General features: G+C 43.2%; 1 protein-coding gene across 3 annotated transcripts in view; it reads left to right on the top strand.

The window, feature by feature from the left end:
• LOC134339242 (adhesion G protein-coupled receptor E5-like) overlaps positions 1-19,387 on the top strand; it is a 137,640-nt gene that overhangs the window by 76,791 nt on the left and 41,462 nt on the right. For all 3 annotated transcript variants that reach the window (XM_063035585.1, XM_063035584.1, XM_063035586.1), the window contains 7 exons: positions 302-442; positions 2,380-2,520; positions 2,977-3,044; positions 8,696-8,830; positions 16,012-16,189; positions 17,160-17,279; positions 18,358-18,518. In XM_063035585.1, the coding sequence (XP_062891655.1) occupies positions 302-442; positions 2,380-2,520; positions 2,977-3,044; positions 8,696-8,830; positions 16,012-16,189; positions 17,160-17,279; positions 18,358-18,518 (944 nt within the window). The remainder of the gene's footprint in view (positions 1-301; positions 443-2,379; positions 2,521-2,976; positions 3,045-8,695; positions 8,831-16,011; positions 16,190-17,159; positions 17,280-18,357; positions 18,519-19,387) is intronic.

The following is a 19,387-nucleotide window of genomic DNA, read 5'->3' as shown; positions in this document are numbered from 1 at the left end:
CTCCTTCCATACTACAATGGGGTTTGGACTGAAAAGCTTGGAATGGGTTCTGCCACTGTTGTTCCCACCTGGTTGGGCTTTGAAAACTGAATTTTACGCAATTAACTACAAGACTGCTGCTGATTCAGCTTCTTCCAAGTTGCAAAATAGTCAGTTTCCTTAATTTTTGACAGATTTCTGATTTTGAAAGCAGAGGTTGAGACTGAAACAAATTTCTATGTTTGTGGAGTTGTCTGTTAGGTGCCCAATGGTTCAGTGTGCTGAAGATCCAGGTGTGATCAGCTTTGTCTCTTTGCTACAGATGTTGACGAATGCCTTTTGAAACCATGTGGCTCCAATGCAACCTGCTACAACACGGTGGGAAATTATACCTGTATCTGCAACCCTGGCTTCATTTCATCATCAGGAGGCAGTAGACTGCAGCAAGGAGATGTTTGCATTGGTAAGCACTTCACAATTCACCCCTCCTACGTTACCTGGATGATCCTTTGCCTTTTATAAAGCAAGTGGTATATTATTGACACGGTTTTATCTTTCTTACTGTACAACTGTTGTATTCTACCTTCCTTCCCTGAACAGTGCCCTGTTCCTCCTTGGCTGGTTCTGAAATATTCCTTGTCATCAGGCCTGTTGAAAGTTGCTGTTGTTACACAGTAGCCTATCCGCAATTGTTTCCTCAACTCTCTGATCTAGTAGTTTGAGCTGTGTGTTGCAGCACAGTCGTGGGTCAGCAGAGTGAACAGCAGTGGACTGAGCACACAGCCCTGGGGGGCCCCCGTGCTCAGTGTGGTGGTGTTGTAGATGCTGCTCCCGATCCGGACTGACTGAGGTCTCCCAGTCAGGAAGTCTAGGATCCAGTTGCAGAGGGAGGTGTTCAGGCCCAGCGGGCTCAGCTTTCCAATCAGTTTCTGAGGAATGATTGTGTTGAATGCTGAACTGAAATCTATGAACACCATTCGAACGTACATGTCTTGTTGTCCAAGTGGGTGTTGGCGATGGTATCATCTGTTGAACGGTTGGGACAGTACGTGAACTGCAGGGGTCCAGTGAGGGGGGCTGCAGGGTCTTGATGTGCCTCCTGATGAGCCTCTCGAAGCACTTCATGATGATGGATTGGAGTGCAATGGGACGGTAGTCGTTGAGGCATGACACTGAAGACTTCTTCGGCACGGGGACAATGGTCGTGACATTGAAGCACGTTGGAATGATAGCACTGCTCAGGGAGATGTTGAATATGTCAGTGAGAACATCTGCCTGCTGGTCTGCACATCCTCTGAGCACTCTGCCGGGAATATTGTCTGGTCCAGCAGCCTTCCGTGGGTTGACCCTGCATAGAATTTTCCTCACATCGGCCACGGTAAGACACAGCACCTGGTCATTGGGAGAAGGGGTGCTCTTCCTTGCCACCACTTCATTTTCCGCCTCAAAATGAGCGTAGAAGTTATTCAGCACATCTGGGAGGGAGGCAAGACCAGCACAGGCAGGTGATGTTGTCCATGGGTTCTAGTTAGCGCGTGTAGTGATGGTCTTGGACACAGTGAAGTCATCGATGCACTTGCTGATGTAGCTAGTCACTGATGCCCTGTACTCCTCTAAGTTGGTGGCGTCGCCATCGGTTGCAGCCTCCCTGAACATGTGCCAGTCAGTGTGCTCAAAGCAGTCTTGAAGAGCAGAGATGGCTCCTGCTGGCCAGGTTTACACCTGCTTCAGAACTGGTCCGGAGAGTCTGACAAACAGTCTGTATGCTGGAATTAGCATAACAGAGATGTGGTCTGAGTAACTGAGGTGGGGGCGGGGCTCCATCCCGTACGCATCGGGGATGTGAGAGGAGAAAGAGGAGGTTTTAGTTTCATGACTCCTTCCCCAAGAGTGCACTGGGAATCACATTGTTCCCTCCAGTCCTGTTTTGAGTGATGTTCTCAGGGGCAATTCATTCTCAAATCTTGGGTGACAAGGATCACCACTCTTTCAGTAACACCCCTCCCACAGTGTGACCCTCTCTGTATACCATCCCTGCCTCAGTACTGCCTCTCTCATCGTGTTATTCTCCCTTAGTATTGCACTCCCACAGTGAGTAGCTCCTTCCATACTACAATGGGGTTTGGACTGAAAAGCTTGGAATTAGTTCTGCCACTGTTGTTCCCACCTGGTTGGGCTTTGAAAACTGAATTCTACCCAATTTACTACAAGACTGTTGCTGATTCAGCCTCTTCCAAGTTGCAAAATAGATAGAAATCTGTCAAAAATTAAGGAAACTGATTTTGAAAGCAAAAGTTGAGACTGAAACAAATTTCTATGTTTGTGGAGTTGTCTGTTAGGTGCCCAATGGTTCAGTGTGCTGAAGATCCAGGTGTGATCAGCTTTGTCTCTTTGCTACAGATGTTGACGAATGCCCTTTGAAACCATGTGGCTCCAATGCAACCTGCTACAACACGGTGGGAAATTATACCTGCATCTGCAACCCTGGCTTCATTTCACCATCAGGAGGTAGTAGATTGCAGCACGGAGATATTTGCATTGGTAAGCACTTCACAATTCACTCCTCCTACATTACCTGGATGATCCTTTGCCTTTTATAAAGCAAATGGTATATTATTGACACTGTTTTATCTTCCTTACTGTACAACTGTTGTATTCTACCTTCCTTCCCTGAACAGTGCCCTGTTCCTCCTTGGCTGGTTCTGAAATATTCCTTGTCATCAGGCCTGTTGAAGGTTGCTGTCGTTACACAGTAGCCTATCCCCAGTTGTTTCCTCAACTCTCTGATCTAGAAACCACCTCTCACAATCTATGAGTTCATTCTCTTTTTGTTCCTCAGATTAAGGGCCACCACTATTATGTTACCTTTATTTATGCACCACTACCCCAGAATCAATTCTGATGACATTACCATTATTGGGGTGTGAAATTTTATTATGAATGTTTTGACTGCAGAGAACTGCAAATATTCTGTCATTCTGCTGTGCTTCTCTCCAGAATTTGAGTGTCCAGCTGCTGTTGCTCACAAGTGTTCACCTGTAACAGTGGATATGGGATCGGTAGAGGTAGGCTCATATGCTTTAAAACTGTTCTTTACTTTGAACCACTTAGCATTAAGAGTGTCATTTATCCTTTCTCTCATTCACCCTGAGAAGGAGAGAGTATGCTACTGTTGTCTTGGACTGAGTCTCCAAGCAGCCCTTTGGTTTTTCTCATAAATGATTGCTTAATAAACAATATCACTTTCCTCCCTCAATCTCTTCCAGTTCTCAGTCATTCCCTCCCACCATTTGCAAAACATTACTGCAGTCTGTGCCACTGTGTGGTGCATTGCTGAAACTTGTCGAGTGACACTTGTAGTGTCAGCTTCCCAAACTTGGAGAGTGACAGGAGAGATGTCAAGGAAAGTCAGTGAAAGCAGAAAATTGAGAAAGTCTGTAATATGGTCTGTGATTGCTGACATCAGGTAGAAGGTACAGATGCCTCAGGACTCACACCACTGGGTTCAAGAATAGTTACTACCCTTCAACCATCAGGCTCTTCAACAAAAGGGGATAGCTACACTCATTTAAGGACCCTTCTATATTGTTATTTCATGTTCATTATTTATTGCTATTTAATCATATCTGCATTTGCACAGTTTGTTTACAGTTAACAGCTCCTGATGTAACAGTTTACAGTCACCGTTCTGTAGACTTGCTAAGTATACCCATAGAAAAAGAATCTCAGGGTTGTATGTGGTGACATGCATGTAATCTGATAATGAATTTACTCTGAACTTCCAAATGTTCAGCTTAAGAGCAGTATAATGTGGAAAAGAATTATGAAAAATAGATCAGTAGGGGAGGTAGTTAAACAGTCACGTTGGGAGAGCAAAGTGAGGAAAGGGATAGCAAGACGTACGTAGCCAGCTGGAGCAGAAATAAACAATGGAGGTTGGAATTCAGACTAAATGCAGAATCATTGATCATTGGATACACAAAGTCCACAACAGAAAAACAAAACGATGAATTATAGCAACCAGTACCTGTGAGGATGGGGAGGTATAACTGTCCAGCAGCAATAGCACGAGCACAGGTAGATGGGACTAGCTCACTGGGCAACACAGTCAGCATGGATGAGTTGGGCTGAAGGGCTTGCTTCCGTGGTGTAGGACTCGTTCACTCCAGAAATAAAATAAAGATCAAAAGATACAAAGAAAAACAGATTCCTGATGTATTAGTGTGAAATTGTAAAATCCACATCAACATGAATACTATAATGTTTTGGATGGGGCCCCATGCGCTCTCACTCAGTGTTACAACGTAACTGGCCTGAATACACCAGCCTGTTGCAGAAACACAGCACTGCTGTATGGCATTTTCTTCGTGCACTGTCCTGATCTGAGCTGCATTGAAAAGGGTGACTGAGTCCCACGTGTTTGATAGGTTCAGTTTGCAGGCCAATATCCAAACACCAAGAGGCAGAAAAAGCTGCTTTCAAGGCTATCCATCAGGTGGTGTGTGGTATATGCAGTGAAAGTTGCACCAGAGGCCATTTGCTCTCTCAAAGGCCAACTGGGTCATCAGTGTTAGTCGAAGAAGAGCCCTTGGGCTTCCAGTCCCATGTTGATTGGTTGCCCGTGGTCAGCTGGTGACTGAGTGGTCAATGTCTGGCAGTGTTAAGCAATCCCAAGAAGATAGGGAATATATTGGAAAATATCACGTTGGGAATTCATATTCACTTGGAAAGACCAGGATTAATCAAAGCTTGTCATCATGTATTTGTTGGGAACAGATTCAGTCTGATAAGATTGACTAAATTTTTCAAAAGGTTTAACAGGATATATTGATGAGGGCAGTGATGTTGATCTAATCTACATGGACTTCAGTAAGGCCTTTGATAAAATCCCCATGGGAGACTGATCCAAAATGCTGGAACCCATGGCAAATTGGATCCAGAATTGGTAACAAGAGACTAAGGGTGAGAGTGAAGGGATGTTTGTTGGGAAGCTTGTGGCCAGGGATGTGCCATAGAGACCCATTTGTTTTACTCAGGGGTCCCCAACCTTTTTCGCACTGCAGACCGGTCTCATATTGACAATATTCTTGCAGACCGGCCGACCGGGGTGGGGGGCGGGGAGCAGTTGCCAACGGACAAGAGTAGCAGTCAAATACGCTGCGTTTACCCCAAGAAAGACTACAATGACCATGAAGCCTTGCGCGGGCACCAGTGCGCATGCATAACTTGCACGTGCGTGTACGATTTCTCTCCACAAATCGTTTTTGGCGATTCTTTTCAGGCGGTGGGCGGGGGGTGGGTGTTAATCACGACCGGAATACAGATGATAATTAGCTAATGCACTCAATTTCGTTTCTAAAAGGGTTTATCTAACAAGTTTAATATTAAACACACTGCGCATATTTTCCTTGCATGAATATAGTGATAAGTCAATTATCAGGGGAGCTTGAAGTAAGTGGTGAACGAACTTACAGTAGAAGTGGTAGAGGCAAGTTCGATATTATCATTTAAGGAAAAATTGGATAGGTATATGGACAGGAAAGGAATGGAGGGTTATGGGCTGAGTGCAGGTCGATGGGCCGAGGTGAGAGTAGCGTTCAGCACGGACTAGAAGGGCAGAGATGGCCTGTTTCCATGCTGTAATTATTATATAGTTATGTAAGTCAATAGCATCATAACATTTTAAGTATCATTTGGATATTAAACATTCAGCACATATTTTCCCCGTATGAACATATAAAATCATTGCAACACACCAATATCGCTGAAACAGTGGGAGCCCTGGGCTTGTTTCCCTGCAACAAGACGGTGCCATCAAAGGGTGATGGGAGACAGCGATTCTCTAAGGGGGTTCCTTATGTCCAGTCTATTCCGCAATTTAGTTTTCGTTGCATTCATTGCAGAGATACATTGGAAATGGAAGCAACATTTTCAGTGCTTCCATGGCTATCTCAGGATATTCAGCCTTGACTTTGATCCGGAATGCTGGCAGAGATGTTATGTAAAACATACTTTTCAGCCCGCCGTCATTTGCAAACTCGAGGAGTTGATCTTCTTCCCGCACTGACACGGATGACGTGCGGGTAATGACCTCACGTGCGTAATGGCTCAACAGCGGGCGTGACAGGGAACGAGGAAAAGTGCAGCTGACTCATATCGCCAAATCATATCGTTTCCTCACGGCCCGGTAGCGCATACTCTGCGGCCCAGTACCAGTCCGCGGCCCGGTGGTTGGGGACCGCTGGTTTTACTGTTCAAACATGAATGTAAATGGAAAAATTATTATCAGTAATTCTGCAAATGACATGGAAATAGTGTTGTTAATAGGAAGATATTTGAATGCAACTGTATGACATTTAGATAAATGCTTAGAATGATACAAAATGATTAGTTATAAGACAGAGCAATAAAAAATAACAAAGTAAGTTTATTATCAAAGTACATAAACTGTATGTTGCCATACTACCTTGCAATTCAATTCCTTAGAGGTATTTCCAAGAATAAATAAATATAATAGTATTTTAAGGAAACTGTACATAAATAGACAGAGATGGACAAACAACAAATGTCAAAAAGAAGACTAATAAAAATAATACTGAGAACATGAATTGTAGAGAGTCTTTGAAAGTGAGTCTGTAGGTCATAGAATCGGTTCAGAGTAGTGGTATGAGAAGTTATCCACACTGCTTCTGGAGCCTGATGGTTGAAGTGTAATAACTGTATCTGAACCTGGTGTTGTGGAATCGAAGGCTTCTGATGGTAGTAGTGAGAAGAAGGTATGGCCTGGATGGTGAGGATCTTTGATGATGGATGCTGCTTTCTTGTGGCAGTGCTCTATTTAATGTACTCAAAGTTCTAATAAAGGTAGGACGTAAACATAGGGTCTTGAGGAACAAATCCAAAGATTCCTCAAAGGGGGCAGGACAGATAGTGAGGGTGGCCTGGGCTGGAGGGTCCCAGTTCAGAGGGGAGATTGAAGAGACTGAGTTTGTCTTTATTTGAGGGGGAGCAGATAGAGGTATACCAATGTATGAGGGGCATCTGGTAGAAGGGCAGAAACTTTTCCCCACAGCTGAGATACTAAAACTACAAGATGTAGATCTTGTGTAAGAGGTAAATGATTTGAAGGTTTAACTGAAAGAGAGTGTGGAGAGTTTGAGACCTGGAATACACTGCCTGAAGGGAGTTGGAGGCTGAGGCTCTCACATTTAACAAGTTTCTGGACAAGCACTTCAGTTGCATGGGTACACAAGTCCACAGGTCAAGTGCTAGTAATTGGAAATGGTATGATAGGTAGTTATAGGTAATTGCTAGTCCGCATAACCATGGGGCTCATGTTCTCTCACAATATTTGGATTTTCCCTGAAGTACACTGTTTAATCAAGAAAGTTTAACTGCAGGAAGTTCTAGCATGTGCATGAGAAGCTCATTCTATGCAGGATTTTTATTAAACTTTTGTCAACTAGCTTCTCTGCCTAATGAGGGCAAACACAACCAAATTCATGTATCAATGTTGTCCAGAAACCTATCAGAAACTCATAAAACCGTAAGACGAAGGAGCAGAAGTAGACCATTCAGCCCATCAAATCTGACCTGCCATTTCATCATGGCTGATTTATTATCCCTCTCAACCCCATTCTTTTACCTTCTCCGCATAACCTTTGACACCCTAACTAGTCAAGAAACTATCGACTTCCACTTTAATTACTGTATACCCAATGATTTGGCCTCCACAGCTGTCTGTGGCAATGAATTCCACAGTCTCACCACCCTCTGGCTAAAAACAATCATCCTCTGTTCTAAATGGAAGGCCTTCTATTCTGATGCTGTGCCCTGTGGTCCATGAATCCCATTATACAAAACATCCTTTCCACGTCATCTCTATCTAAGTCTTTCAATATTCAATAGATTTCAATGAGATCCCCCTCATTCTTCTAAGCTCCAGTGAATACAAGCTGAGAGCCATCAACGCTTCTGATATGTTAACTCTTTCATTCGTGGAATTATTCTCATGAACCTCATCTGGATCTTCTCCAATGCCAGCACATCTTTCCATAGGTAAGGGACCCAAAACTGCTTACAATACTCCATGTGCAATCTGACTAATGCCTTATAAAGCCTCAGCATTACATCTTTGCCTTTATACTCTCGTCCTCTTGAAGTGAATGCCAACATTGCATTTGCCTTAATTATCACTGACTCAGTCTGCAGGTTAACCTTTAGGGAATCCTTCACGAGGACTCCCAAGTCCCTTTGCACCTCTGACTTTTGAATTTTCTCCCCATTTAGAAAATAGTCTATGCCTTTATTCCTTCTACCAAAGTGCATGACCAAAAACTTCCTTCATTTCTTCCTCCACAAATGTCTTTCCAAAATATTTCATCTAGTCTCCTTCCCTACTTGCTCCTCATTGCAGAGTTACCGCCTCCCAGCCATCTCTTCTCTCCTGTCCACCACCTCATCCTACCAGCACAACCCCACCTTAGCATCAGCAAACCATGGGATATCATTTCCACAATAAAATGATGCAGGTCTGACCCTAAACCTCTCAACATTCATACTTTGCAAACCCCCTGATTTTCCCTTGTGCTGCAGGGATCTTCACACATGACAGAAATGTAGTACCTGTATATTGCTGCTGCCAGTAATGTTGTTGTATGTCACATGTAGCCAAAACCTGTGGAAGATGGGTGACATGTCAAACTTTTCTCTACAGGTGGATGATTCCAGACCTGACACAAGGCAGGAAGCAGTTGATCCAGTTTGCAGGATCGTAAACATTCTGCATAACCACAATGTGTGTGAAATGTTACACAACAACGAGAGCTTTGACCCTGAGCAGCATCTCCAGGTGAGAAGTGTGGGGCACATGCAATGTTGCTGAGGGAGAAATAGCTTCATTCCTTGCATCATGTGCCCTGGTCAGCTTGATTCATTTTTAAAAGCTTTCTCTTTTGTTCAAATGCATCAATGAAACCTGGTCACCATTATGTATTGTTTAAGTAATACAGAGGGAGGTAATCTATTCTAACCAGCCCACACTGATGGGAACCGGAGTGATAGTGCTGAGGATTAAGTAGTTGGTTTACAAACAAAAGCAATCTGTAGCGAGACTCCCAGCAAGGAGAGGCTGATGACAGGGCAAAATTGCAGTCAACAGAGCAAGTTGCAATGTAAAAGGGCGGACAAAATTGAAAAGGGTGAATACAGGACTGAATGTGTTATTTTTGAATGTGTGCAGTATGTGGAATAAGGTAGATGAACGTGTAGCACAGTTACAGATTGGCATAGATGATGTTGTAGGCATCACTGAATTGTGGCTGAAAGAAGATTATAGCTGGGAGTTTAATATCCAAGGATACACATTGTATCGACAGGCAGGAGGGCACATGGAGTGGCATTGCTCTGTTAGTGAAAAATGAAAGCAAATAATTAGAAAGAGGAGACATAGGTGTTTAATAATTGTGGATAGAGCTAAGGAACTGCAAAGGTAAATGGACCCTGATGGGAGTTGTATGCAGACCCCCCCTCAAACAGTAGTAAGGATGTGGTCCACAAATTACAACGGGAGGTAGAAAATGCATGCCAGAGGGAAATGTTACAAATGATCATGGGAGACTTCAATATGCAGGTAGATTGGGCTGGATTCCAGGAGGGGTTGTTTCTGGAATGCCAACAAGATGGATTTTTAGAACAGTTCGTGGCTGAGCCCAGTAAGGGATCAGCTATTCTGGATTGGGTGTTGTGCATTGATCCAGATTTAATTAGAGAGCTTCAGGTAAAATAACTCTTAAGGGAAAGTGATCATAATATGATCAAATTCACCCTGAATTTTGAGAAAGAGAAGCTAAAGTCAGATGTATCAGTATTATAGTGGAGTAAAGGTAATTACAGAGACACGAGAGAGGAGTTGGCCAGAATTGAATGGAAAAGAATACTGGCAGGGATGACAATAGAGCAGCGATACCAACAGAAGGCAACTAAAAAAGTCATTAAGAAGGAAAAGATGGAATACGAAAGTAAGCAAGCAAATAATATTAAAAAGGATACCAAAGGTTTCTTCAGATACATGAAGTGTAAAAGAGAAGAGAGAGTAGATCTCTGACCTCTTGCTTCAGCAGTCTGAAGTACCCATCTGCTTTAAGCAGGCTTCACTTTAACCAGACCCTTAAAAGAACATGGTAACCTCCCTCAATGACAATCATGCAGTGGCATTTACATCCACAGTGTAGAAGTGTTTTGAGAGGTTGGTGATGAAACATATCAACTGTCTGAGAAGAGATTTGGATCCGCTCCAATTTGTCCACCAAAACAACAGGTCCACAGCAGGTGCCATCCTATTGGCTTTTCACTCTATCCTGGAACACCTGGACAGCAAAGATACATACATCAGGATGCTCTTTATCTACTACAGCTTGGCATTCATTACCATCATCCCCTCAAAATTAATCAATAAGCTTCAAGACATTGGCCTCAATAACTCATCATACAATTGGATCCTTGATTCCTCACCTGCAGATTCCAATCAGTCTGGATTGATAACAACATCTCCTCCACAATCTCCATCAGCACAGGTGCACCACAAGGCTATGTGCTTAGCTCCCTGCTCTACTGGCTTTACACTTATGGCTATGTGGCTCCAATGACACCATTGTCGAAGGCCGAATCAGCATAAAAGAGGGAGACTGAAAATCTGTCTGAGTGGTGCCATAACAAAAACTTCTTCCAACCCCAAGGACCTGATAATTAACGTCAGAAGGAGGAAACCAAAGGTCCATAAGCCAGTCCTTATCAGAGGGTTGAAGGTGGACAGGGTCAGCAAATTTAAATTCCTTGGTGTTGTCACTTCAGAGGACCTGCCCTGGGCCAAACACATAAGTGCAATTATGAAGAAAGCATGGCAGCACCTCTACTTCCGTAGGAGTTTGCAAAGATTCGATGTGACAACTATACTTTTGACAAACTTCTAAAGATGTGTGGAGACTATATTGACAGTCTGCATCACAGCCTGGTATGGAAACACCAAAGTCCTTGAACAGAAAATCCTATGAATAGTAGTGGATATGGCCCAGTCCATCAAGGTCAAAGCCCTCCCCACCACTGAGCATTGTTGCAGGAAAGTAGCATCTATCATTAAGAACCCCCACCACCTAGATCATGCTCTCTTCTCACCACTGCCATCTGGAAGAAAGTACAGGTGATTCAAGACAGACAGCACCAGAGTCACGACCAGTTGTTACCCCTCAACCGTCAGACTCCAACCAAAGGAGATGTTTCCACTTTCAAGGACCTTCATCTCATGTTCTTGCTGTTTATTGCTTTTTATTTATTATTATTCTTTTTTTTTTGTATTTCCACACTGGTTGAATGCCTAGTGGGTGCGGTCTTTCATAGAACATAAAACATAGAATAGTACAGCGCAGTACAGGCCCTTTGGCCCACAATGTTGTGCCGACCCTTAAACCCTGTCTCCCATATAACCCCCCCCCACCTTAAATTCCTCCATATACCTGTTTAGTAGTCTCTTAAACTTCACTAGTGTATCTGCCTCCACCACTGACTCAGGCAGTTCATTCCACGCACCAACCACTCTCTGAGTAAAAAACCTTCTTCCAATATCCCCCTTGAACTTCCCACCCCTTACCTTAAAGCCATATCCTCTTGTATTGAGCAGTGGTGCCCTAGGGAAGAGGTGCTGGCTGTCCACTCTATCTATTCCTCTTAATATCTTGTACACCTCTATCATGTCTCCTCTCATCCTCCTTCTCTCCAAAGAGTAAAGCCCTAGCTCCCTTAATCTCTGATCATAATGCATACTCTCTAAACCAGACAGCATCCTGGTAAATCTCCTCTGTACCCCTTCCAATGCTTCCACATCCTTCCTATAGTGAGGCAACCAGAACTGGACACAATACTCCAAGTGTGGCCTAACCAGAGTTTTATAGAGCTGCATCATTACATCGCGACTCTTAAACTCTGTTCCTCGACTTATGAAAGCTAACACCCTATAAGCTTTCTTAACTACCATATCTACCTGTGAGGCAACTTTCAGGGATCTGTGGACATGTACTCCGAGATCCCTCTGCTCCTCCACACTACCAAGTATCCTGCCATTTACTTTGTACTCTGCCTTGGAGTTTGTCCTTCCAAAGTGTACCACCTCACACTTCTCCAGGTTGAACTCCATCTGCCACTTCTTAGCCCACTTCTGCATCCTATCAATATCTCTCTGCCATCTTCAACAATCCTCTACACTATCCACAACACCACCAACCTTTGCGTCGTCTGCAAACTTGCCAACCCACCCTTCTATCCCCACATCCAGGTTGTTAATAAAAATTACAAAAAGTAGAAGTCCCAGAACAGATCCTTGTGGGACACTACTAGTCACAACCCTTCAATCTGAATGTACTCCCTCCACCATGACCCTCTGCCTTCTGCAGGCAAGCCAATTCTGAATCCACCTGGCCAAACAACCCTGGATCCCATGCCTTCTGACTTTCTGAATAAGCCTACCATGTGGAACCTTGTCAAATGCCTTACTAAAATTCATATAGATCACATCCACTGCACTACCCTCATCTATAAACCTGGTCACCTCCTCAAAGAACTCTATCAGGCTTGTTAGACACAATCTGCCCTTCACAAAGTCATGCTGACTGTCCCTGATCAGACCATGATTCTCTAAATGGCCATAGATCCTATCTCTAAGAATCTTTTTCCAACAGCTTTCATTGATTCTATTATGGATTTATTGAGTATATAATAAAATGAACCTCAGTGTTGTAAAAATTTACTTCAAACTTTGAATTTTGTCCCATTTAAACACCTGGTACTATAGAGTCTTTGCCACTGGAGAAGTTAAAATCACCCACTCTACAACCTTGTTTTTACAGCTTGCTATGATCTGCCTGCATATCTGTCCCTGTGTCTCCCACTGCCTATTGGAGAGTTTATAACATAATCCCATCATAATGATTACGTCTCTCTTATTCCTGAGTTCTACCAGGTGGCACCACTGGATGAGTACTGGATAATATTTTATGGTGTTATGATCAAATACTACCGATGTTCATCCAATATGGGTCAGGTTTTCTCTTTGCACCAGCATAGCCTGACGGTCCTGCTGCACACATCCCACATCTCTCCATTTTACAGCATGTTTGTTTGTGTTCTCACTCTCATCTAGTATGTTGTTTGATCCTTGTATGTTGATCCTTGTTTGCTCTCTCTACCCATGTATATCAACTCACTCACTAAATACCCTTTTAGCCTGTTCTCGCCTTAGTAGAGATAATCTCTTTGTCCAATTTCTCTCTTCCCATTTTCTCTGAAACTTATTTATTTTACTTCTTTCACACCTCTAATGAAGGATTTAGGAATTGAAATCCTAACTGTGCTGAAGTTGCCTAGCCTGAATGATTCCTGCATTTACTGTTTTTAATTTCAGGTTTCCTGCAGTTTTTGATTTAGTTTTATTAGTGACCCTCTCGCCTCTTCAAAATGTTTACCTCTAATAATTCCACAGGTCCCTCGGGTCTTTCCATTCATCAGCCTTCAAAGTTCAAAGTAAATTTATTATCAAAGTATGCATATGTCACCCTAAGAGATTCATTTTCTTGTAGATATTCACAGTACAACAAAGAAATACAATAGAATCAATGAAAACTACGTACAAATACTGACAAACAACTAATGTGCAAATGAAGTCAAACCATTAAAATACAAAAAATAATAATAATAAATAATACTGAGATGATGAGTTGCTGAGTCCTTGAAAATGAGTCTGTAGGTTATGGAATCAGTTCAGAGTTGAGGCGAGCAAAGTTATCCACACTGGTTCAACAGCCTAATAGGTGAAGGGCAATAACTGTTCTTGAACCTGGTGATGTGAGTCCTAAAGCACCTGCACCTCATTCATTCCTGTATATGAGCTCAAGTACTAATGCCACTGAACTTCATCAAAATTCTGTTCCTGCTTCCAGTGGAATTTCTAACAGGATCAACCAGTTCAGGAGGTTAAAACTGTTAAAACAGTCTTTTCCAAAGCTCTGACTGCCAGGGACGCTTGGCTCCATCAAGACTGGAGACTGAGAGGGGAGATTGTCCCTGTGCACAGGATCCCCATGCTCCAGAGACTCCATCAGTCAGTAGCCAGTGAGGGGTGAGTTCAAAACACTTATTGGAGCCTTAGCTATGTTTCCAATAACACCCTTACCACCTCAGAATGTCCCTCAAACTGTCACAGCTGTTAGAGTGTTTCCAAATGTAATCACTGTTGTGTTGCATCCCACCCTGAAGAGCAAAATCCTACTAAGACCACTATAATTAATCTTTGTAAAGAACAAATCTTGAGCATGACACTGAGTAGATCTCCCCAGATCTTTAGACTTGTACCATGGGCTGCTGATCACAGAAACTTTGCACTCCTAAGAAAAGAGGTCAAGTGTTTCATGTGAAGCAACCTCATCTCTCAGTGCACTGGGTAGAAGGCATGGTTAGTGTGCCATGCCTAAAGTGGGACAAAGCAGCCACTGTCCAGACATGAGATATCTATCACATTCCTGGCACCAAAAATGTCAGGGTCTGTGTCAATTACTTTTGGTCAAGAACCCACAGCCATCTGCTCACTAGCTGTGAGGATTCAATGGTGATGCTATGACCTAAGGAGAAAGTTGCTCAAATTGTAAAATAACATTGCAAAACAACATTTTTCCTTTGCAAGACAACATAGACTAGGTGCCATGTGTTGGTGAATTGAGACTGTGGATCTCAAAGGAGAAGGAAGATGTTTGAAGTATTTGATGTCTGAGTTCAATGCTATTAGCTGATTAGGTCCAGGACATCAGTGAAAGGGAGAACAGAAATGTTGGATTGAATGTGGTAGGCTGGGAACATTGGACTCCATATGGAAGACTAGGAATGTTGGACTAAATGTGGAAGGATAGGAAGTTCACTTCAGTTACACTGAGGTTGTATTATAACATAACAGCTCAGGTAGCATACTTAAGTCTGAGGGAGTTCCACAGAAATTCACAGAATGATCCTGAGGTTGAAAGGTGAGACACCATGAGGAAAGGTGGCGGAACTTGGTGGGTGAATATATCTTAGAAGGTACAACAGATATCAAGATCTGAGGAAACTTGGAATGAAATTTTTAAACTGGTTAATACTTCATCTCTATGTGCTCTCCATTCCCTCATACAATTTAAGGTAGTACATCGAGTCCATATGACTAAAGATAAGCTATCTCGTTTTTATTCGGATATATCTTCCTACTATGACACATGTAATAATGGAGAAACTTAATTAATTCATATGTTTTGGACTTGTCCATGTCTTGAAAAATATTGGAAGGAAATTTTTCAAGCTTTTTCTTTACTTTTCAAAGTCAATTTTAAGACTAATCCTCTGACGGCCCTATTCGGTATTGTTGCAGGACAAGATATATAGCTGAAGACATCAGATTTACATATTTTGGCCTTTAGCTCTCTTATAGCTATGTGGGAACTTTTGTTTAAATGGAAAGATGCTTTTCCTCCTACTCATGGTCAATGGTTATACGACATTATGTCATGCTTAGATTTAGAGAAGATTCGTTGTTCAATTTCTGAATCTCGTCAAGACTTTCAAACATTGTGGGGACCCTTTCTGAATTATTTTCAAAATTTTCAAAACTCTCAATTCGTTGTTTAAATTTAGATGTTGGTTATTATTAATTTTTATTATACGAGAAGGTATTTTACCTTTTTTTTTCTCCTTAATAAACAGCTTCGGTCTTGGTAGGGGTTAGACTTTTTCTGTAATAAATTAGTATATTTCAATATAACTATTGACTAATCTACGTGAATACGGGGCAATGAGATTGTTATTATGAATAGATATAATGTAATTGGTAGTTTTTTTAAAATCTTTTTTGACCTTTTATATATACTTTCTTATACTCTGTCTTCTTCTATGTAGAAACTAAACTAATAAAAATATTGAAAAGAAGGTACAGAAAGAATTGATCAGTTTGTTTAAATCCCATAGAGTATCTCAAAGTTCACAAACCAGCTCCTAGGAAACAATTCACTATTGGAGAATATGGAATCTCGTGCAAGACAGGAAATGCTGGCCTTATCTCTGCAGTTGCTAGAGAAGTCAGTGATGGCTGTGGCATTCACACTGATGGATCATGAAAAGAAGAACATGTCCTTCAGCAACATAGGTAAACAAAGTGGGAGACTAGAGTATACCACCTCAGAGCCCAGACCTTGAAGCCACAGTGAAAGGGGACAGGGCAAAAAGGGACAGAAAGGCCTGACCATTCAGAGAGCCCTGACCATGGGGCCAATGCTGAAACGGTCAGAAAGTCCTGACCGTGAGGCCAAAATGAAAGGGAACAGACAGCCCATGCCATGGGGTCAGGATGTAAGGGGTCAGAGAGCCCTGACTGTGTGGCCAGGGTGAAAGGGGTCAGACAGACCTGACTGTGTGGCTATGGTCAAAAGGGACAGAGATCCCTGACCGTGAGGCCAGGGTAAAAGAAGACATCTTGTAAGGGGACAGGGTAAAAGGAGACAGATGGCCCTCACCATGGGGCCAAGTTGAAAGGGTTGAGAGAGTCCTGATGGTGGGGCCAGGGTGAGGGAGGACAGAGATCCCTGACCATGTGGCCAGGGTGAAAGGGGACAGAGATCCCTGACCATGTGGCCAGGGTGAAAGGGAACAGAGATCCCTGACTGTGGGTCAGCATGAAAGGGATCAGACAGACCTGACTGTAGAGCCAGGGTAAAAGGGGACAGAAAACCCTGACTGTGGGGCCAAGGTGAAAGGGGACAGAGAGCCCTGACTGTGGGGCCCTTGTGATAGAGACACACTATGTTGGCACCTATGTGATGGGAACATATTATGCTTTAATTTCACACCCAATCAGGTCCCAACAGGTCACAAAATACTGAGCAACTAATTCACGTTTCCCGAGGGCAATTCAGAGGTGGGGAAAGCTGGAATACATGACTGAATTAACATTATTTGTCTCAAACACCAGCATAAAAAGTGGATGATCCCAGACAAGAAGGTACCAGAATGCATGTGCAGCTCAGGGTCATGCCACTATGTCCCTGGCTTCGACTGGTATCGCACCTCCCTCTGTGATTTCTCTCCATCTTTATCATCTATTCTCTCTGTCTCACCAGAAGTTGAAATGGAAGTTCTGCGGAATCGCAATGTTTCAGCTGCAGAAACGGTGACGCTGTCAGCAAAGGGGAACCAGCTGGACATTCACTGGCGGTCAGTCACTGACAGAGAAGACCCTGGTAAGACCCACATCAACTGCTGCTCACAGTATGATGCACAGCTAAGGCAGTTGACATCGAAAACAACCCTTAGCATCAGCTTCCCTCGTTCCTCAGATAGAGCCAATGTTTATAAAGAGATGTCAAGATGGCAAGACCCTTAACAGTGCTGATGAGCAGAGGGATCTTGGGGTCAAAATTTATAGTCCCCTAAAAGTGGCTAGACATGTTGATAGGGTGGTTACGAAGGCCTTTATTAGTGGAAGCACCGAATTCAAAAGTCATGAAGTTATGTTGTAGCTTTATAAAACTCTAGTTAGGCCGGCCGCAACTGAAGCATTGCATACAGTTCTGGTCAACCATTATAAGAAGAATCTTGAGGTTTTGGAAGAGAGTGCAGAAGAGGATTACCAGAATGCTGTCTGGATTACAGGTTGGACAAACTTGGGTTGTTTTCTCTGGAGTAGCAGAGGCAGATCTGATAAAGGTTTATAAGATTATTAGAGGCACAGATAGAGTAGGCAGACAATATATTTTTCTCAGGGTTGAAATGTCTCATACCAGAGGTCATGCATTTAAGGTGAGATGGAGTAATTTCAAAGGACTTGTGAAGGGCAAGTTTTTCCACAGAGACTGCTGGCTGGAAATGCATTGCCTGGCGTAGTGATAGAGGCAGGTACATTAGAGAGGCATTTAGATAGGCACATTAATGTGAAGAAAATGAAAGGATATTAACATTGTGTAGGCAGAAGAGATCAGTTTAGTTGGTCTTTTGATTATTAATTTAATTGGTTCAGCACAACATTGTGGGTCAAAGGGCCTTATTGATGTAGAGATCAGTGTTGGTCAAAATACTAGAAATTATGTCCCCTCTCCCAGTGAAATCATGGCTCTGACATGTTTAAACATTCCCTGAGACAAATCAGCAGCCTCTCAGTGGTACAATGGAACTCTGAGCCTGTGCTTCCCTGCGGCTGTAGGTTTCTGTGGCAAAACAGGCTGAGACATGTGTTGTCCAGTGGGTTTCCCTGGCTGAGGAGGCTGAGAATTCCAGTCTGCTGTGCTGCCCATTTCTAACCTACGGGGTTTGTCTTGGCAGATGTTGTCGGTGTAGCTTTAATTGCCTTCTCCCAGATGGATGTTGTGTTGAATCATGGAGAGGAACTGCTGATTAACTCACACGTCCTGACTGCAACATCAACCCATCAGAGCGATCAGGAACTGGACCAACCTATCAACATTACCTTCCAGAACAAAAAGGTCAGTGAAGTTTCCCAAGCAAGTGCTGTGCCAAGGAGCTTATCACAGGTCAGGACCTCCCAGAAGATCTTCAGGTTGCATTCTGCACCCTGCACTGAGTGTCCGAAGGCACAGTTATGGTGTCGCGCAGTCACCACATACTGACACAGCCTGGTGGGGACACAGCGCAACCTGTGTAACATTGAGAGATGCAGGGAGGTGGGAGATACAGAAGAACGGGATGCAGCACAGTGGCTGCATAGTTGGATCTGTAATGTTGTCACTGCGTAAGACCATAAGACATAGGAGCAGAACTAGGCCATTCAGCCCATCGAGTCTGCTGCACCATTCCATCAGAGCTGATCCCAGATCCCACTCAACCCCAGACACCTGCCTTCTCGCCATATCCTCTGATACCTTAACCAATCAGGAAACTATCAACTTCTGCCTTAAATATACACAGACTTAGCCTCCACCATAGTCTGTGACAGCGCATTCCACAGATTTACTGAATCTTCAGCCATCTCTGCTCTGCCATCATCCCTGCCAGTATGCTCTTCCAATCCACCTGAGCAAGCTCCTCTCTCATGCCACTGTAGTTCCCTTTATTCCATTGTAATACTGATACTTGTGAGTTATGCTTCTCCATTTAAAATTGCAGAATAAATTCAATCATATTATGATCACTGTCTCCTGACGGTTCCTTTCCATTAAGCTCTCTAATAAGATCTTGCATAGCCTTTCCCTGTTCAAACACCAGCTGCTCTGAAAAGCCATCTCGTAGGCATTCAACAGATTCCCTCTCTTGCGATCCAACACCAACCTAATTTTCCCAATCTCCTTGCATATTGAAGTCCCCCATTAAAATTGTGACATTACCCTTATTACAT

This window comes from Mobula hypostoma, chromosome 29, assembly GCF_963921235.1.
Source record: "Mobula hypostoma chromosome 29, sMobHyp1.1, whole genome shotgun sequence".
NCBI classification, from domain to species: domain Eukaryota; kingdom Metazoa; phylum Chordata; class Chondrichthyes; order Myliobatiformes; family Myliobatidae; genus Mobula; species Mobula hypostoma.
Note: the sequence above shows the minus strand (reverse complement) of the source record. Positions and strands in the feature narration are given on the sequence as shown.